At 41.3% G+C, this 22,582-nt stretch overlaps 1 protein-coding gene across 1 annotated transcript in view; it reads right to left on the minus strand.

The window, feature by feature from the left end:
- Nucleotides 1-22,582, minus strand: part of Marf1 (meiosis regulator and mRNA stability factor 1-like protein) — a 514,957-nt gene that overhangs the window by 436,578 nt on the left and 55,797 nt on the right. Inside the window, exon 4 of the mRNA XM_080267004.1 lies at nt 6,201-6,327. Coding sequence (XP_080123130.1) covers nt 6,201-6,327 — 127 coding nt within the window. The remainder of the gene's footprint in view (nt 1-6,200; nt 6,328-22,582) is intronic.

Raw genomic sequence — 22,582 nt, forward strand, 5'->3', positions numbered from 1 at the left:
GTGTGTGTTTGAGTGTGTGTGTATACACACACACACACACACACACACAGTAAGTCCTTCTCATATATATTGTATAACTGACTACTGCAGACTTCCCAATGTATTATTTTAATATTAATATTATATTATCTATCTATCTATCTATCTATTACCAGATGCCTCAATCCCGTTCGGGGTGGCCACAAACAAATTGCCTCCACGTCACCCTGTCCCCTGCCATTTCACTACCCTGCTACCAACTCACACCCCCCTCTCTCATATACCTCTCCACCCCATCCCTCCATCTCATCCTCGGCCTCCCCCTCCCTCTCCCCCCCTCCACCTCACTCACATACACTCTCTTCATCAGTCTTTCACCCTCCATCCTCTCAACATGGCCAAACCACCTCAGTGTGTTCCTCATAACGCTTCCTATCACATCCACATCCACACCACAATGCTCCTTTATATCCTCATTTGTCAGCCTATCTCTCCATGTGACTCCATAGGCTCCTCTGTAAATACAACTCACATTTCCACTGCTCTCACTCTTGACTTGTGTCCTTCCAACAACGTCCAAGCTTCACTCTCCATACGTTAGAGTTGGTATCACAATATTGTCATGTAGTAACTTTTTCATTTCCATGCTCACTTCCCTTGTTTCTCTCTATCACTGCTTTCAATAGAACCAGCAACCTTTCTTCCTTCTTCTGTACCCTTCTTTCAAGCACTTCACCACTCCAAAACTCCATCCTTACTCTCATCACACTACCTCCAAGTACTTAAAAGTACTCATACATTTTCCAATTCCTCACCATCCAACCTCGCTGTACATTCACTGACTTCCACTCTCTCTCAAAGACCATCACTTTACTCTTCCCTACACATTCACCTTTAGATTCCGTTTCTCACACACACTCTTCCAAACTCATCCACCAAGCCTTGCAGCTCCCCTTAGTTTCCACTCAACAACTTTTACAGTATCATCTGCAAACAACAGTACAGGGAGTTTCCATAAACACTATCCTCTCTCACCAGGGCCACTCCAACATCCACTACCCTACCTTGTACCTCTTCTATTACCCCATCCATGTACAGATTGAACAACCATGGAGACATGACACATCCCTGTTTCAACTCAACCTTCAAAGAGAAAAATTCACTCGGTTCACCATCCACACACACTGCAGCCTTAGCACCATCATACATACTCTTCACAGCATTCAACAACTTCCCATCTACTCCACATATTCTTAATACTTTCCACATTATATTATACATGTACAATTTTATAACTACATTATTCCAATTATGTAACTTTACAATATTATGTATTTCACTTGATTACCTTATAAACTGATTGTAACAGTATGCATTAATATGTTATGACAATATTTACTGTCGATGGTACGCCAGTTTTGCGTGACCGAGTGATATGTAGGCATAATATAACACAGTACTGTATGTAATAATATAACTATAGGTAACAATATGTAAAACAGGTAGTTATGTCTGAGTTCTCCAGGAAGAATTACAGAACACATTCCCTTGCCTAGGCAAACAAGGAATGTCAATTCACATAATATATATCCACAACCTTTGTTGTCCCAGACCATCAAGAATTCTTAACCATACGATGTATCTCAAACTTCCTCACAGTCCAGACGAACAAGAATTTCATGACATATTCAAACACGTGGAGTGACCAGCCCTAGCCAGTTAGTCCACATGACAAGAAATTTACCAGACATACACATCCTCCCCACGCTGCATATAATGTCAAAGAGATTCTCTTCCGATCAGAGACAGGGGAGAGAAGGGCTAGAGAGAGGGTCTGACGTTAGGATCACACTCCACTAAACTATAATTTACTTTTTAAAACTGTGTGCAATAAACTTAGGAACCCAAGAATGCTGTAACTCACCTCGTTGACATTACGTCTTACTACTTTATTCTGGCTGAGCTTAACAATCCATAATCGACTGCCCTATCTCCCTACAAGTACTTAAGACCACACTATCAAGAGTAATTGAAGACAAAGGGAAGCAACGATCTTATGATAGCATGAATGTTTAATTTCTCCTTTCATTATTCAGTAACACAATAATATGACTTAACTGCACAGAAGACACTGAATGGGAAGTGGGTGCATTTAGGTACTGGATTTCCAGATGACTGCATTTGTTTACTACTCATGTGTCGTTTTTTTGTCGGTTGCTGTTAAGGTTCCTTGACCTAAGCTGACCCATGTGGCCCACGTCTCTTACCAGCCGCTGCCTGCCTCAGTTCTTGTGCTGACTGTCAATGCATCCAGAAGCATCTGTTTATTTATTTCCTTACTCTTCATTTCATATCAGAACTCTGAGCATGCGGCTCCAAACTAACTTTGTTACAATGCCTAAGCATCTTGGAAGTGTTAAGAACACACAAAAAGCTATTCCAAAGGAAAAAGTATAATTGTTGGATGAAGTGGCACTTGGTGTGGGAGTTTAATGTAAATGAGAGTAACATTCACACAATCAGATAAAATGAGCTGGGTGTGTTTACAATATTGATACTGTCTGTGTTGGTGAGTGATAAAAAACTAAAAATGTTAATGATGAGGGTGCAGTAAAATTCATGTCTTCAGGCTTTGTGACCAATCTCTGTTTTGAACTGACAGACTTGAGACTAGAAACTTCAGCTCTTATGATACGTGAAAAGCCTTCAGGTTGGCATAAGATATTAGATAAGATAATCATATGAGCTCTGGTCATGTGAATTATACTATCATACATATTATAGTGCTTGGATGAACTGTTTATTATTCAGGACTACTGCATTTGTGTTTATCAGAGAAGTTGTGCGCAGTCACTCCATGCTGACGATTTCATTTTGTTTCCCCTTTACTATTGAAGAATACTCCCCCAGTATCCCTGCTTGTTGTATGAGGCGACTAAAAGGGTTGGTGGTGGGTTAGTGCCCCACCCCATAAAAAGAACTAACTAAACAAGCGAATAAAGCGCCTTGGACCAGGACGGACCATATGTTGACGACTAAGGAATGGACAAAGGACATTCTGAGGGTGGGAACGTGGAATGTGAGAGGAGTGAATGATGAAGTGAAAGAGAGAGAGATTGTTCAGGTGCTTGAGGATGCAAATGTAGATATATGTGGACTGACTGAAACTAAATGGCAAGGTGAAAGGGTGAGAGAACGGGAATATGGTTTAGGTATATGTGCAGGAGTTAATGAGAATGAGAGGGCAAGAGAGGGAGTATGTCTGATGATAAGCAAGAAGTGGATGGAGAATAAAAGAGAGTATGGAACAATGGATGCAAGGATTGTATGGGTGAGGATGAAAGTAAGTATACAAGCGTGGGCGATTGTATGTGTGTATGCTCCGACAGAGGACTGAGTGGCAAGAGTGAAAGATGAGTTTGGGCGAGAGTGGAAGCATGTATGGACATCTCTGAGAGGAGTGAGACAATGCTTTTGATTGGAGACATGAATGGCAAAGCTGGGAATGTACAAGTGGATGGAGTGGTTGGTCAGTGGGGTGTGCCAGCTGACGTAAATGGGAATGGTAGTGCTTTGGTGGACATCTGTGCTGGTAAGTGGTTGGCAATAGCCAACACCTACTTTCGGCATAAGATAATCCACCGGTATACATGGAGAATAATAAGGAGGATGGATGGTGAACTTGTTGAACAAAAGGCAATGATAGACTATCTGTGTGTGGATGAGTGAATGAGAAGACAAGTGTTGGATTAAAGAGTTTGGAGAGGGTGGGGGAATGGAGTCTTGGACCATCACTTAGTGATGGCCAAGGTAAAGCTGCAAAGAAAATGGTTGAGGAGACGAAGGAGAAGACAGGAGGAAACAGCTCCTGTAGGAAGGGTGGAGAAGCTGCAAGATAGGGAGAAAATGGCAGAGTATAAGAGCATAGTGGAAGAAAGACTGGGAAGGTATGAGCTAGAGCAGATGGAAGGGGTGGAAGACGTATGTAAGATATTTAGGGAAGAGATAGGCGCAGCATGTGAGGTGGTTTGTGGAGCGAGGAGGAGATGCAAGGGTGTGCAAGGGACAGCATGGTGGAATGATGAGGTGAAACGAGCTGTGGAACAAAAGAAGAAGGCATATAGTGAATGGTTAATGAGCAGAGGTAGGGAAGAAGATGAGAGAGAGAAGAGTGAGGTATATGTGTGCAAGAGAAGGGAGGTGAAGAGACTGGTGAAAGAGAGTAAGAAGAAAGTGGATGAAGAGTTTGGGAGGAATCTGAGTGTGAAATGAAGGGAGAGTAAGAAATTGTTTTGGAAGGAGGTAAAGAAAGTAAGGCAGTTTGAAAGGGGAATTAGTAGGGGAGTGAAAGATAGGAATAATAGAGTGTTGGTGGAGAAGAGAGAGAAATTGAGGCAATGGAAGGAGAACTTTGAGGATTTGTTGAATGTAAAGAGTGAGAGCAGTGCGAGTATAAGTGGTTGGGGAATCGCTGGAAGAAGAAGAGATGAGAGGTAAGAAGTGGCTGGAAGAAGTTCAAGGAGCTGTGGCCTCTCCTGACACTGAGAGGGCTCTCCCTCCATGTTACGGGGTCCTCCCATGCAGCATGCTTTAAGAGTTCAATGCTGCATGGTAAAGAGGCTTGGGCAGTAAGGAAGAGGATACATGTAGGGTAAATGCAAAGAAATGATAAAGATTAAATGAATGTGTAGTGCATCCTTTAATGGCATAACTGGAGGTGTTAGGATTGCAAATGAAGAGCTGAGAGGAAGGATAGGCCTTGAATGTATTAGTACTGTAATGAGAAGGGGTAGACTGAGACAGTTTGGGTATGTGAGGGCAGACGATGACAACTGGGTGCAGAGAGTGAGAGATGTGAATGCTGAAGGCCAACCAAAAAAGCAAGGGATAAGGTTACAGAGTGTGACTTTAGGGACAAAGGACTGAACCAGGAGGCTGTTTGAGGCTGAACAGCATGGACAACCACTATTAGGTGACCAATGCTGACACATACAGTACAATCCCAGCTATCTGGTATCCAGACAAACGGAATACTCAGAAAAACGGGAAAATTCAAGGGCTGGTAAAAATGTCAGTAAGTTATAACTGTGCGCCAATTTGAATGGACCGCCAAACCGCCATTTGATCGTGTCACGCGAGGCTGGGTGAAGTCAGACAAAGCGAGGTGAAGGCATTTCCGGCTAATGTAAATCCCTAGCAAATCCTCTTAACCACCCCTCCTCTCCCCCTCTTTCCCCTACTTGAATTCAGTCATCCTCCACACCCTCCAAAAATTACCAGTCTGCTTTTTGCCACCAGACAGTAAACAAGCTCTCTTGCTATTGTGTTCCTCTGATAGACGGTAATTTGTATACTCCAAAATGCCTAAAGCGCAAACTAAACGTAAGCATATCGTGCTTACCTTGAAACAGAAGCTGGACATATGCAACAGACTTGAAAAAGGCGAACATTATAAAACACTAATGGCTGAATATAAATGTTAATAGGAATGAAAGTTTACTTTGTTGGAAGAAAAATAAATAAATAATATGCCTGCATTTCATACGTACATCATTTTTTTTATTTTCTGCAAAACAGCTGAGTGGCGGATGAGGCGTGGAGTGATGGAGGTCAGGTGGGGAAGAAGAAGAACAGTCGGGGTCAGAAACGTAAACAAACTCACGTGGGGGCATAGGTGTCGTGATAATTCTACAGTGCAGTCTTAACACATCATCAGTTCACTAATAAATGTTCAAGCTTTTATTTCTTTATTTTATTTTTCAATTTTTATGAGTACAGTACATATAATGAATACAGGAATTCGGTAAAGAATGGACTGATGCAATTTGCAGTACTGCAAATTGCTAGACATTGTTCGAACGTGCGTTATGACCATGGTGTGTGTTTACAAGGCAGTTTTTCAGGCAGAATCTCTTAGTGTAACCCCTAATGTGACTGGTGAGTACCTGAACTGTATTTACTGCTGTGATAGCCTTTGTATAGATTTGACTTGAAAATCAGAAATACGGAAAAAATCTGTAACCGGGAAGGTAAATTCCCCAAGCCACCCGGTTAACTGGGATTGTGCTGTACAGGGCTGCTGAAGCCTTTATAAACAAACAAAATGAAACTCTGACATTTATGACATAATTTAAAGAAGTTCTGACATGAATAATTTATAACACACACTTTTACAAACCAGATTCAAATGCTGTGATAGAAGGATGCTAAGTAGGACTCACCTTAGGCTTCAGCGTACGTTGTGGGAGCTGCTGTGTCACATCGGTGAAGAGGGCAGTCTCATGTGCACACAATTTCAGTGAGTCTTGAGCATGAGCATTGTGAACCAGTATCACTCGCAAGTTTTTCCTGAAGCACAAAGGTAATTTAGCTCATTTAACCTCTTTACAGTGACAGGTCTCACCTAAGCTATATAATATTTACTGGCAGTAACCATAATTAAAAACAAAACACATCTATCATACCAAATGTGTTACTGTAAACAGGTTTTAACTTGTTCATTACCAATGCATTCACTATGCTGAACAGCATCACCTAGTAATAAAATGAAGAAAAAATATAATGAAGGAGTCAATAACAACTGTATAGTATTCCTTACTTTAATTTTATGCTGCACATTATTGTATATTAAATCTAGCTCCCAGGCAAGTAAAAACTGAACACCTACTACAACTGTGATGCTCAGTTACAATTTACTGGCAACATGATGAGGCTCGTGTAATGTGTCATTTGTATCTTATTAATTCATATGACGAAATATTGCCCTTACTCTTGCTAATTCAAAAGATTATAAACTATTGTTTACTGCCTTTATTTTCTCAAGAGCAAACCACAAAGATGTGAACTTTTTAAATCTTTTGGGGTAAAAGCTATGGTTACTCCAGCATTTAAAATACTGTATAGCCAGTACATGTACTTTACCAGTAAAACTGAATAAAGAGCAGTTGCATTATCTACATACTCAACTTTTCCAGCTCTCCTTAACTATGCCAAACCAATCATCCAAACCTCACCTGAGATGTACATTCTCACATCATCCACGTACAGTAATTAACATCTGCCACGCGAAAAATGCAAAAAGGTGAGTGGCCACACCAAGCCTGAGTAAGGGTGCCCATCTTTGTTTTCATTAAAGTGTAAAGAATACACATGTCCTTTGTTCCTCCATGTCAAAAACTGACTTTCCCACTTCAAGAATGTTCACAGAAATACCCTTGTTATATCTGTTAACTTCTGAAATACTGTTGGTGGTAGGTGGGGGTGCTCACCATCCATGCACTCAATGTAGTGCTGCTCTTGGGTGGCTGCCCTTTCCTCAGTTCCTTCCTTCTTTCCTTCCTTCCTCTTATGTCATTCTTTTCTTCATTCTTACCTCTTCCTTCTGTCTATGGGTGACTCTACACTGAGTGACTAACCAACTGGTTTCCTCTACACCAGGAAATCATTTACTGTGCTGGGTGGTAACCATATAACCAAACTATGACACCTGGTGGCAACCATTTACTGTGCTGGGTGGTAACCATATAACCAAACTATGACACCTGGTGGCTTAATGGGTAGTTAAGGAGCTCCATCCAGATTGAGCCCATGTCGGCTCATATCTATGGGATAGTTGCGGTTTATTGCTCACATAATGCCACTCAGGGATGAGTGAGGCTGGTCATTCTCATCTTAAATGTCCGGAACAGCTTCCCTAGCCCAGGGCTCCTACACTTCTCATGGTGCAACACTGGATTAGATGAATGAATGAATGATAAAAAATACCGTAAACATACTGGAAGATCCTTGGTGTACTATACTATATTCCTTGTTTATCAGACGCTGAAGGAGAAACTACCATTAGCTGACCATACAAAAACAAACACAGTGAGTCAAAGTATGTCAAAACTGTCCACAATATAATCCGTGTATTACAATTATGAAATATAATAAAGAGCTTTGAGCTCTAACGTGACAAAAACTGAGTGGTACGGCTGAAGAGTACCACAAACATTTGAACAGCTTATAACTGAGCCAGAATTGAGTGGGAATAGCCCACACAAAAACAAAACATTGCAACACCAACTCAGAAAGTGGGTGACTCAGTAGAGGTGGCCTGTAGTCCTAAAGTATCCAATATCAAATCCTGGCTGGGGCAGGAAACAGTTTAAAGATTTGAATTTCATAAAAGCAGACTTTACTGATCTATCAGAAGACCCGCCAACATGTCATAAAAATACCCCCGATAATACCAGTACACCAGTCCTGTATAAGACAGCCCTAGCATGCATTCAATATGGATGGTGGTTGTTTGTGCCAAAGTGGTGATATGTGGAGATGTGCAGGAGGACTGCTGAGCCTTGGAATAGGCCCTGAAGCCTCACTATCTGACAGAGATGCATTTTATAAAAAGTGGTTGAAGAACAAACTGGTTAAATAAAGAACCAATTTTTCCCCACAAGACTGTTGAGAAACAGAGGGGGTAGGTTCCTGACCACCTTTGTCTTTCAAAAACTATGCAATAAAGATGGAAAAAATACCAACATTTATCATTTTACACCTTTTATTTATTAAACAGAAGGAGTGTTTTTAACCTATTTTATTTCTGAGACAACAATTAGAAAAAAAAGAAGAAAAAAAAAAACAGTACAGTCGTGGTCATAATTACCAATCCTCCGGTACCTTGTGCCACAGGCTGGCTCCCTTATGCGCAGCAAGTCATAATAGAGTAAGAGGGCTGAGAGGGAGGGGCCAGAGAGAGAAAGGAAGGTGGGTGGGGGGATGAGCAATGATGCGGGAGTGGGATGAGGGTGTGGAGGGAGGGTGGGTAGGGGAGGGAGAATGAAATGTGATGTGGTGGTCACATTATTTGTCTATTTTCTTTCATTCAGATCATCATATAAAGGAGTTAATATTAATTAAATACAGTAAGACCTCACTATAACGGACTAATTGGGGCTCAAATCATTCCAAAAAATGCGATATTCCAATAAAACGACATCCGGACTTTCCCCTGTTAATCCGGACTTTTTCCAATATATCAGACATTAGTCCATATCGCATGAACGGTTTTTAAACTGTTTTGACTACCATTGTGGAACTGTACTGTGTTATAACTTCACTACATTAATCAAATGGTGTAATATATATAATAATACAGTACTGTACAGTACAGTGATAAACATGTCTTTCATTTACCGTATTGCGGTGAAAAGTGGTCAGACAGTTCGGACTGCTCCTGGCTTTATTGGACTTTTATCCTTCTTTCCTTCCATCCTCTTCTGTCTTCCTTTCCTTCATTCTTTCCTTATCCTTCTGCCTACGGGTAACTTTATACTCCCTCTTCTGTCTTTCTTTCCTTCATTCTTTCCTTTCCTTATGCCTGTGGGTGACTCTACACTGAGTGACAAGCCAAATGGTTTCCTGTACAACAGGAAATCATTTACTACGCTGGGTGGTAACCATATAACCAAATTTTGGCGCCTGGTGGTTTAGTGGGTAACTATTGCGCTCCAGTCAGATTGAGCAGGTGAAGGTTTATATCCAAGCGGTGGTTGGGGTTGATTGCTCATGCAATGCCACTCAGGGATGAGTGAGGCTGGTCACTCTCATCTTAAATGTCGGGACCAACTGCCTAGCCCCGGGATCCTACGCTCCTCATGGGGCAATGTAGGATTGGATGATGGATGGATGGATGAATTTTCCGATATATAGGAATTTAGTCAGGTAGCTCCTCGAGTCTGATAAAAGTGAATTCCGGTCTATTGAAGTCCGTTATATCAAGGTTTTACCGTAATGCTGCATTACACCTCGTATAGCGATGAGAGATAACAAACTTTAGAGTGGCGATATCAAGACCTGGCTCGTGAGAGAAATACAGTATACTGATGTGACAGATCAAGCATTAGGGCAGAGCCATAAGTTTCCAGCACAACACTCTATTGCCTTATCCACCAATTTGTAACTAGTTGTTTTTTGTCTGAGGGAAATATCATTCTGAGATGATGAGAGGGTGTTGGGGTTGTTGGACGGCCATTCAAACCTATACCGGCATGAAGTCCAAGCAACAGATTAAGAGAGATATTGTTATTATTCTACCCACATGCACAGCCATTCAAACCTATACTGGCATGAAGTTCAAGCAACAGATTAAGAGAGATATCATTATTATTCCACCCATGTGCACAGACATCAGATTTATTTACCTGTTATGCACAATTATTTTAAACAGCCTTTTCATATAGAGATGCCATAAGATACAGCAGTTGACATGATGGTGACTGTATAGAGGGAGTGTATACTGAGAGGATGATCATATTCACTGTGGACACAGCCATGTCAAAGGTTACATATGATATCTAGTTCCAAAATCAATTACATGTAAGGGTAAAGCACATTTCTTACACAAACATTATGGAAGTCAAAGCCATCCAGATTCCATTCTGCATCCGAAGTCAAAATACATGGACTGGCCTAAGCACAAATATCTGGCTCTGCACTAATGTTTGATCTGTCACGTCAGTACTGCATATTTCTCTCACGAGTCAGCCCTTGATATCACCACTCTCAAAATTGTTATCTGACGCCACTATACATGGCGTAATGCAGCATTATCTACCGACTATTAACTCCTTTATATCATGCTATGAATGAAAGAAAATAGACAAATAATGTGACCACCACTTGGCATTTCATTCCCCCTCCCCTACCCACCCTCCCTCCTCTCCCTCACTCCACCCCTGCACTATCACTTGTCCCCCCACCCACCTTCCATTCTCTCTCTGTCCCCTCCCGCTCGACCCCTCTTACTCCACTGTGATTTGCCACGTAGAAAGGAGCCAGCCTGAGGCATGGGGTACTGGAGGATAGGTGATTATTTGGCCCCAACTGTACATAGTGTACTACATCAGAATACATACACACACACACACACACACACACTTGAAAAGAATGCGGAGAATTTAGTGTTAAAGGACATGTCTGAAAATACTGAGAATACTATACAAAGTCTGACCCAGTCCAATGAGACGGCGAACCAGGAGATCAGGAATTTGAAGTGAGAAAATATCGAATTAGGGGGAAAACAGAAGAAAGCAGTAATAAAACGGAGAGGTGAGTAGTGCGTTAGAAGAGCAAAAGGCAGAGTGGGCACATGTGGAAGAAGAACAGAAAGAAGTAGTCAGCTTAAGGGAAATCATTCAGGAAGAATGGGAAATTAACACAAAAAAAAATGGAAGAAAATGTAGTGAAAATACTGAAGAAAAAGGAGAAAATAGTGAGAGAAACTGTAGAAAGGAACAGATGTGTGGTAATATCTGGAAACAGGGAGGAGGAAGAAAAGGTTAAATCCGTGAGACTCGAGAGAGACACAAATCTGGTGAGAAAAATATTAGGCAAGATTGATCCTGAAGGAGACAAGTGGGAAAAAGAAACTGAGGAAGTAAGGAGGATAGGGCCTTATAAGAAAGGGGAAACAAGACCAATGAGAGTCAACTTGTCATCAGAAAGTGTAATAAGTGATATACTTAAAGTGACCCGGAAACTAAGCAAAGAGGCACGGATGGATAATATTATAGTAAGAACAGATCTGAATGAAAATGAGAGAGAACTGTTAAAATCTTTGAAGGAACAAGTAAAGGAAAAAAATTATAGGAGGACAGAGGAAGAATGTTAAACTTTTTTTTGGAGAGTGATGGATATGAAAGTATGGAAGTGGTATGTGAGGAACTAGAAGTGAAGGAAACTAAGGGGGATGGCTATAAATACAAAAAAGAGAAGTTATTGGAGAGTTGTAGATCAGAAACTGAGGAAATGGTACCGATGGAGAGAAGGAGAGAAGAGGGTATAAAAAACATCAAAAATAACTTGAAGGTGGTATATACTATTGTTGATTTTTTTTTTTTTAATGCGAGGAAGAACGAACCTAAGGCCATGAGCCTGCACTAACAGTTCCCTCTAAGAGAAAACCAAAATACAAGAGAGAGCCAAATTCAAGACCCATTCACTTCGAGATGCCTGGACACACTGTGTTTGAAAAACTGGAGATCATAGGCTGCAGGAAATATAGACAGAGGGAGACAGTTCCAGAGTTGACCCGTTGCATAATGAAGGACTGGGAGTAACGGTTAACTCTTGCATTACAGAGTTGGACAGAAAAGGGATGAGAGTTTGCTGCTAGACAGGTGCTATGTGCCCGTCATAGTGGAGGAATGCATGCAGACAGTTCAGAGGAGAAGTGACCATTAAAGTAGTGATAGAAAAGAGATAAAGACGCAACAGTGCAGCGAAGAGACAGAGGTTGAAGGGAGTCAGTAAGAGGAGCAGAGTTAATGAGACGAAAAGCCTTTGACTCCACCCTATTGAGAAGAGCTGTATGTGGGGAACCTCCCCACACATGAGAGTTGTACTCCACACAGGGGCGGATAAAACCCCTGTATAGAGTCAATAATTATTCAGGGGTAAAGAAAGAACAGAGTCAGCTAAGCACACCCAATCTCTTGGAAGCAGATTTTACAAGAGATGTAATATGATCTTTCCAAGATAAGTCCCCAGTAAATGAAACACCAAGCATTTTCAAGGATGATGCAGGATTAAGCTGAATATCATTAAACATTAGTGGGTATACCTGTGGAAGATTTTGATGGGTTGATAGGTGTAAGAACTGAGTCTTAGATGCATTAAAAACAACAAGATTATTTTTACCCCAGTCAGAGATAAGAGCCAAGTCAGACATTAGTGTACCATAGCCTCATCCCTTGTTTGCTGAAGTAACTGCTGATATGGGCATTGCGGGAACCGAATTGAAACGTGAAGGGTGGAGTCATTAGAGTATGACTGGATAGGGTTAGAAGTACAGATTAGGTAATTGATGAATAAAAGGAAGAGAGTTGGTGATAGGACAGAGCCCTGAAGAACACCACTGTTCATAGATCTAGGAGAAGAACGATGGCCGTCTACAACAGCGGCTATAGAATGACCAGAAAGGAAGCTAGCGATGAAGGCACAGATAGAAGGATAGAAACCGTAAGAGGACAGTTTGGAAATTAAAGTTTTATGCCAGACTCGATCGAAAGCCTTTGAGATGTCAAGTGCAATGGCAAAGCTTTCGCCAAAGTCCCGAAAGAAAGATGACCAGGAGTCTGAATAGTAGGTGAGAAGATTGCCAGTGGAGCATCCCTGACGGAAACCGTACTGACGATCAGAAAGAAGGTTGTGATAGGAAAGATGCCTTAAAATTTTTTTATTGAGAATTTATTAGAAAACTTTTGAAATACAGGACGTTAAAGCAATTGGAAAATAGTTGGAGGGTTGGGAGTGGTCACCCTTCTTTGGGACTGGCTGAATGAGAGCAAACTTCCAGCAAGAAGGAAAGGTACAAGTTGACAGACAATGGCGAAAGAGTTTGCCTAGGCAGGGTGTAAGCACAGAAGCACAGTTCTTGAGAACAACAGGAGGGACACCATCAGGCCCATATGCCTTGTTGGTATTGAGGCCAGTGATGGCAGAAAATACATCAGCTGAAGAAATTTTAATGTCAGCCATGAGGAAGTTAGAGGCGGGAAGTGATGGAGGAACAGCACCGGAATCGTCTAAGGTGGAATTGAGGTGGAATTGGAGGAAAAAGTCTGTACGAAGAGATTTGCTTTTTCAGTAGAAGAAATAGCTACAGAACCATCAGGGTAGAAAAGAGGAGGGAAGGATGATGAGGTTAAGTTGTTAGAAAGGTTTTTGGCAAGGTGCCAGAAGGAGCGGGAAGAATTCGAGATGGAGAGTTGAGAGCATTTAGTACGGATTAAATTATTTTTAGCAGAGCGAAGAACAGACTTAGCACGATTCCAGGCAGAAATGTAAAGATGATGTGATTCAAGGGTGGGTTGGTTCCGGTATCTTTTGTAGGCCCTCTCCTTGTTGCGGACAGCATTAGAACAAGCGTGATTAAACCAAGGCTTTCTTGCGTTAGTCAAAGGATATGAGAAAGGAATGTATGCTTCCATGCCCGAGAGAATAACCTCCGTAATGCGCAAGGCACACTCAGATGGCTCCCGGCCATGGAAGCAATAACCATTCCAGGGAAAATCAAAGAAGTACTACCTGAGGGCCTCCCAATCCGCGGCTCCAAAATGCCACAGACGACATTTTCCTGGAGGGTCCACAGGCCGTACCGGAGTGATAGGACAGGTTAAGGTGATCAGGTTGTGATCGGAGGAGCCCAACGGTGAGAAAAGATTAACATTGTAAGCAGAAGGATTAGTTGTATGGAAGAGGTCAAGAATGTTGGAGCTCTCTCCAAGGCGGTCTGGGATACGGGTAGGGTGCTGTACAAGCTGCAAGCTGCAAGCTGCTCTAAGTCATTAAGGATAGAAAAGATGTAGGCTTGTTCACCAGGTGGATCACTGAAAGGAGAGGAGAGCCAAAGGTGGTGGTGAACACTGAAATCTCCTAGAATGGAGATTTCAGAGAAAGGAGAAATGGATAAAATGTGTTCCATCATAGAAGTAAGACAGTCGAAGAATTTTGGATAGTTAGTAGAATTAGGGGATAAGTAAACAGCAAAGATATATTTAGTCAGAAAATGACAGGAAAGCCAAAGCCAGAGTGTAGAGAATTCAGAAGAATCGAGTTAAGGAACACGAGAGCAAGATAAGTCACTGCGTATATATACACAACAGCCACCTTTGGCTTTGAAATGAGTATAGAGAAAGTAGAAGGATACAGAAAAGGGTTTGCTGTCATTGCCTCAGACAGCTGAGTGTCAGTTAGAAAAAGAAGGTGAGGTTTAGAAGAGGAGAGATGGTGTTCAAAAGAGTGAAAGTTAGAGGAAAGGCCGCGAATGTTGCAGAAATGCAGAAGAAGACAGTCAGACAGTGGTTCCAGGCACCTCGAGTCGTTACCGGGAGAGAGGCGGAAGGTGGGGGCATTTATGGTCCCCCCCCCCCCCTGGGACTCCGAGGCTGAGTGATGAGACGCCATTTTTTTGGAATTTTGGAAACGGAAGTGTAGTATGTACTGTGCATGTAGTTTGGTGTAGATAGTTAGAGAAATTTGTGCTGGAGAGCATGCTGGCCTACTCTCTGTGTAACTAAGAACTGAAAAAGTTCAGCAAAGGGGAATGGTCAGGAACTAGTCCTGAGGGCTGACGAAACGGGAGCTCCAGCACTCCCTGTCATCAGCTTTCCATCCACCTCGGGAGTACTGCCCTGCTCGACTGGTGCTACAGTCTACCCCTGCAAGGCTTGAAATTAACGATTTCTTGAGGGTACATGAACCTGATGTCATGTGCTTTGTAGAGACCAAGTTAAGAGAAGATAATGATGTTCACATGGGAGATGGCAAATACAAACTGTGGAGAAGAGACAGGAAGGAAAAAACAGGAGGAGGAGTGATGATAGCAGTGAAGAACAACATAAATGTAGATACCGTGGAAATGGGAGAAGGCAGGACTGAAGTGATAAATATGAAATTAGAAACTGGAATGAATGACTCGAGAGATATGGCGGCAGTGTATGTTCCCCCTAAGACAAGAGCATGGAATGATGATGAATACCAGGAGATGTTGTCAGATATGGCTAGTTATTTACAAAAAATAATTGAGAAAAGCAGCAATATAATTTTGGTGGGGGACTTTAACTGTAAAGAGGTGAACTGGGAGGAATGGGACTCAGGAAAGATTCACAGGGCACTGTATTATTAAATAAAATAATGAATAATGTGATGACGCAATGAGTCAAAGAACAGACATGGTTCCGAGGTGAGAACACACCAGCAAGATTAGACTTACTGTTTACTAAAGAACCAGATGTAACAGAATATTTGAAATATTTGTGTCCTTTAGGTAAAAGTGATCATGTGGTCATGGAGTTCCAGATGATAACAGGGAATGTCAAGCCAAGAAATGAGCTTTATGGGCAGGGAAGATACAATTTTGGGAAAGCAAATTTTACAGAATTGAGAAATTTTTTCAAAATGCAGATTGGAGAAAATTCAGAGAAACAAGAGAGATACAGAGGAAGTGGGATATCTTTCTAGACCACTATAATTTGGGAGTGGAAAAATTTATGCCAAGAGTAAGGGGAATGAAAACAGGAAAAAGGAGTGGTTTACTAGAAAGTGTATGATAGCAAAAAAAGAGAGATAAGGTGTGGAACAATTGGAGAAAGAGAGATAACAACAGAACAAAGGAAGAACATAAAAGAACTAGAAATGAATACACAAGAATATGTAGAGAAGAAGAAAGGAATTTTGAAAATGCTATAATAGACAAATGCAAGGATGAACCCAAACTGCTTCATAGATTTGTTAATGGTAAACTGAAACAAAAGGAAGGAATCATCAAACTGAAAGTAGAAGGAGAGGTCTATAAAGATGCGGCAGTGCAAGCTGAAATAATGAACAAATGTTTCCAATCGGTTTTCACTAATGAAAAGGAGTTTGTGGAAGGGGAGGGAGTGATTAGAAATGTACAGGTGATCTAGCTATCTATCTATAGCCCGACGCCCGAATCTCGCAAAGGGTGGCCGCAGACAAAACGCCTCCAAGTCGCTCTGTCACCCACCAATTGACTACCCTCACCCCAACTCACCCCCCCCTCCCTCATATACAGTGGGCTCACACAGTGCGCGTCACCGCAGTGTGCGATTCGCATTGTGCACGAGTGACCAAAAATCATAACCAAAAACCCTTTAATGCGCGAGTTTACCGCACAGAACGTGAGGCAGAGGCAAGGAGTGGCTCAAAAATGCCATTTTCTACTAATGTGCGACCATCCCTCACAAAGCACATCACGTGTCGTCATGTTGATGCGCAGAAATTCCCGGGCATTCTACTGTTGAGGATGAAGAGGATGCAATGTCAGAAGTGGCAGCATTGGACTTTGAAGGGTTTATGGCCAAAGTGAGTGACTTTGATGCTCATGGGGAAGGTGCTCAAGAAAGTCTGTGGAGGGAAGTGTTGGTGCGGTGGGGAGTGCGGCGCTGTAAGTGGTGCCGCGCCTCGGAACCCCTGTTATTTAAGGTCATCAGGCCTGTTGTCTACTGTTGTTAAGGTGACTACCCATATTTTTGTTGCTGTAGCTATAGCTTTAGTACAATGACTGAAATATATGACCTTTATTATGTCTCTAAGGGCCAAAAAATGTCCAGGTATGAGGCGGTACCGCCCATATGTAATTATTCCCATAAGATTATGTATTCCTAGTACGCGAATTCCCAGTGCACAAGCTTGTGCACCGCCCAATCTCTCGCGCACTGTGCGAGCCCACTGTACCTCTCAACTCCACCCCTCCACCTCATCCTTGGTCTACCCCTCCCTCTTCCTCCCTCCACCTCACCTACATACACCCTCTTAGTCAGTCTTTCATTCTCCATTCTCTCCACATGTCCAAACCACCTCAAGTGTATTTCTCCTAATCTTCTCAACCACATCCACATCCACCCCACAACGTTCCTTCACTTCTTCATTCGTCAACCTGTCCCTCCACGTCACTCCACATACTCCTCTCAAGTAACTCATTTCCACTGCTCTCTCTTGACTTGTTCCCCTCTTGCAAGGTCCACGCCTTGATAAAAGATATAAAAGTGGAAGAACAGGAAGTGTATAAATTACTGGAAACTCAAGATGTACAGAAAGCCCCAGGACCAGATGGAATTTCTGATTGGGTACTGAAGGAATGCAGAAAACAACTGGCGGATAAAATTCACAGTTTAATTATGTGTTCTCTGGAAGAGGGGAAAGTGCCTCAAAAATGGAAGAGGGCAAATGTGGCACCAATTTATAAGGAAGGAAACAGGAAAGAACCTCTGTATTATAGACCAGTGTCTCTAACCAGCATGGTCGCAAAACTGTGAAAGAGAATCCTGAAAGACAGATGGATAAAATATCTGGAAGAGATGAATATTCTGGCCGATAGTCAGTTTGCATTCAGAAGTGGAAGGACATGTGTTTCCAACTTGTTGAGCTTTTACTCAAGAGCGATTGACGTGCTACAGGAGAGAGACGGTTGGGTGGATTGTGTGTATTTAGACTTGGAGAAGGCCTTTGACAAGGTACCCCATAAGAGACTAATGTGGACTGAAGGGGAAACTCCTGGAATGGATAAGAGACTTTTTGAGAGACAGACAAAAGAGAACAGTAATAAAGGATAGGATGTCTGGATGGAGGGAACTAACAAGTGGTGTCTCTCAAGGCTCGGTGTTGGCACCAGTAACGTTCCTGATTTAAGCAAATGATATGGTAAATGGAGTGAACTGTTATGCTAGTCTGTTTGCTGATGATGTAAAGATCTTGAGGAAGGCAAAGGGTGAGGAGGATTGTAAAATGCTGCAGAAGGATCTGGACGGGATACATGATTGGAGTCGGATGTGGGAAATGAAATTCAACGCAAAGAAATGTAAAATATTGGAAATGGGTAAAAGTACCAAGAGGCCATCACTAAATTATTTGATGGGTAATGAATCAATCACAAAAGCGAGAGAAGAGAAAGATTTGGGAATGCTGGTCCAGGATAGTTTGTCACCTGAAAAACATATTAACAAGATAGTTAGTGAGACGTATAAACTCTTCATTAACATAAGAGTAGCATTCATTAGATGGATGAGGAGATGATGAAAAAATTGATAGTGGCCATGATCTGCCCCATGTTAGAATATGCAGTGGTAGTGTGGTCCCCACACAAAAAGAAAGATATAAACAAGATTGAGAGAATACAAAGAACAGCAACCAAGATGGTCCACAGTCTGGCAGATCTGTCATACAGAGAGAGGCTGGAAAAGCTGGACTCGCCTTCCTGAGAGGAAAGGAGAAAGAGGGGAGACATGATTGCAGTGTTCAGGACCATGACGGGAGTGGATAAAATTGACCGAGAAGATCTGCTTGTCTGGGATAAGAGAGCAACAAGAGGACACGGAATGAAATTGAAGAAGTCAAGCTGCTTGAAGGATATCAAGAAATACAGTTTTCCTTATAGAAGTAAAGACCTGTGGAATAGCCTGGACAAAGAGATCGTCCAGTCAAAAAACTTAAACGAGTTTAAAGCAAAATTTGACTTAATGAGAAACAGGCGAGATCCCACGAGCATACTTCATTTCCTGTATATCACAATCAGGTATATTAGGTAAATACGTAAGTATCTGGAATGACTTAGACTAAGAGGTGGTGCTGGTGAAAAACATTCATGTGTAAAAGTAGACTAGATAAATTTGGACATGGAGACAGGACAACACGAGCATTGCTCAATTTCTGTATACTACAAATAGATACAGTAAATACAAATAGGTAAATAGGTAAATACACACACACACATACACACACACACACACACCCTCACACTTACACACAAGGAGTCAAGGAGAACAGAAATGCGCTCCATACCGAGCCAGCACAGCCAGTGGCATTACCTAAATTAGTATCTTTATATGAGTCAAGCTCTGCACCAGGTTAGACTAAATGATTTTTTATTATTTAAAAAAAAAAATAAGAAGAAGTTTAAACAAGACTTGTTCAAACATAAAAGAGAACCGAGTGGCGAAAGAATGTGCTCAGTCAGCTGAGGTTTGTTTAGACTACAACTGCCCCAGGGAATGTACAGTAGGTACTCTGTACTTTTAGTATTGCAAAATGGACACATACTTTAGTAAAGCAAATTTGGAAAATAAAAGGGATAAAGGTAGAAAGCAAGATGATGATTTCTACCAAGAACTGGTTGAAGTGGAGACTCACAATAGACTGGTTGAACGTGTACACAAACTGGAAATGGCTTTCAAAAATGAAATTGATGAAATAAAGAAGCAGATGCACTTGCAAAAGGAAGAAATAGAAAAACTAGGAAGGGAGGACAACACGAAAGACACAACCATCAGTGAACTAACAGTGGAATTGAGTATACTTAGGAAGAAAATGAGTGAAATGGCAAGTACAGTAGTCAATCACGAGAGTATTATGGAAGAGTTAAAAAATGATACAGAGACAATTAGGCAAGTAAGCAGTCTGATAGACCAGAGCAGTGATATTGAGGAGAAGATAACGCAGGTGAATGACGCTGTGCAAAGCTACAAAAATGATGTGGAAATCACGTATGCTGAAATGGTGAGAGTAAAGAAAGACTTAGAAACAAGGGTAGAGGAAAAAAGCATTAAAAAGGAAGTGAAAAGAATAATAAAAAACAACCCAAAGTTAGTCAGAGATTCAGTAGATATCAACAAATCTATAATAATCACTGGTATAGAAGAGGAAGAAGTAAAAAACAAGATCACAAGAGACAAAAAGGAGATGGCAAATATAATGAGCTTACTGAAAGAAGTATCGGAGGAAATCTGTAGTAAAGATATAGAGGAACACAAAAGGTTAGAGAAATATGAGAAAAGCAAGACAAGACCTTTAAAGGTAACTTTCCAGAGTGTAGGCGGTGGCTCAATCGGTAGAGTTGGCCTGCAGTCCTGACGGACCCGGGTTCAAATCCCGCTGAGGCAGGGAACAGTTTAACCCGCCCCGTCCCGACCACTTTTTGACCACTGGTACCCCCCAATCCCGACCATTTTTCGACCCTTTTTTTTTTTGCTAAAACTTTCGCTTTTGGTGAGAAACATCGAAAATTCATAGAGAAATCGCTCACCTGAGGTTTAAAATACTCATTACAGGTAGGAGAGCCTCCTTACCTTACTGGGTTTTCTATCAGGCTGGCACCAAAGAAAACAAGTTCTATGGGAGGATAACTATTTCACACCACTCATAAACGGTATTTATTTATTTACTGTTACGAATTTATATGTAGTACAAGAGTATATTGGTTTTCAAGCAGTAATATAGGCATTATAAGCATTGTTTCACTCACTAATACCTGACCTTTTTTTGCCACATTACCTGATCATCATATCTAACTGTTTCTTCCTCTAATGCTATGTAAAGTTTGTCCTCCACATTGTCATTGATTAGAGAATCACTCTGGCCCTGAATTTCGTACCGTGGCATGACATGGCTATACTGGCCAGGTCACTGATAACAGGTGAATTGCTGAGAAAAGGGCATGCAGGGGGGGGAAGGAGGTCATGCTGGGTAAGGCATTGTCTCAGCCTGGCATCTTGTTGAGGAAGGTGTCCCGTGTATACGTACCAAAAATGACTCGCGAAAATTGAAAATTGTGGAAATTATGAACCTTGCAATTGCAGGACGTTGAAGTACGTCCTCGGGATTAGCTGTGACAAAACGTGAGGACGTGGAAGTACGTCCTCGGGACGGCGCGGGTTAAGGATTTGAATTTCATAAAATCAGACTTTACTGATCTACCAGAAGACCCGCCGACATGTCGTAAAAATACCCCCGCTAATACCAATACATCAGTCTTATATGAGACAGCCCTAACATGTATTCAGTATGGACGATGGGTGTTAGCGCCGAAGTGGTGACATGTAGAGGTGTACGGTACGTAGGAGGACTACTGGGCCTTGAAATCTGGCTGCGAAGCCTATGTCCAGAGTCGGTCACATTAAAAAAAAAGGAAAAAAAAAACACTGTGGACGAGATACTAAAAAATGCAAAGAATCTTATGCAAAAAGAGGAGTTCAAAAATGTATGGATAAAAAGATGCCTAACACAAGAGGAACTGGAATTAATGAAAGAGAAGAGAGAGGAAGCAAAAACAAAAAATGAGGGAAGATCAGAAGAGGAGAACACATTTTTTTACAAAATAATAAGATTGCAGGTACGAAAGTGCTACACAAACAGGATGGAATAAAAAGGAGGAAGGTAGTAAAACCATGTCATGACAAGTATATAAACAAGATGATAAAGTTCATGTACTCAAATGTGGATGGAATGGTATCTAAATTACTAGAGATGAATGATTATGTCAGAGAAAATGAACCACATATGTCTAACTGAAACAAAATTAACACCAAGGATATCCAATGACATACTAAACTTAGAGGAATACAATATATGGAGAAGAGACAGAAATTTAAAAAAAGGAGGAGGAATAATAATATTAACTAAGAAAAAGCTAAAAGTCAATGAAATAAAACTAGATACACCATCACAAGTAGAACTGATTGCAGTAGAGATCAACACATCTGAAGGGAAAGTAATTGTAGCCAATTTGTACATGCCACCCAGATCAAACACATGGGAAAGAGACGAATATGAGGACCTGGCAGAGAGTACAATTCAGAGTTTAAGAGCGTTACTACATAAAATGGAAGAGAAATCGGAAAGAATTATACTAACTGGAGATTTTCATACAATTATAAATTGGAATACTCTAGATATAACTAGCCAAGAAAGCTGTTGCGACCAAAAGCTCCTAGATCTCGTGCAAGAGTTTTTCCTAACGCAACATGTGAGGGAAACCACCAGAAAAAAAGGACTCGATATTTCCTAGGCAAAAAAATGATATTGACAGTTTAATATATCACCCTCCACTCAGCAAAAGCGATCATGCAGTACTAAATTATAGGTTCAGGATAGCATATGACACAGTTATCAGCAATGAAAGTTACAAAAAGAGCCTAAACTATAAAAAGGGAAATTATCAAGACTTAAAGAAGTATTTCTTAGAAGTTGATTGGAAAAATGAGCTTAGATGGCAAGATTTAAATGCTGTATATAAAAAATTCTGTGAATTTTATGAAATAGGAGT

Source organism: Coenobita brevimanus, chromosome 23, assembly GCF_032717465.1.
Source record: "Coenobita brevimanus isolate Jiangsu-jjx chromosome 23, ASM3271746v2, whole genome shotgun sequence".
Lineage (NCBI taxonomy): Eukaryota > Metazoa > Arthropoda > Malacostraca > Decapoda > Coenobitidae > Coenobita > Coenobita brevimanus.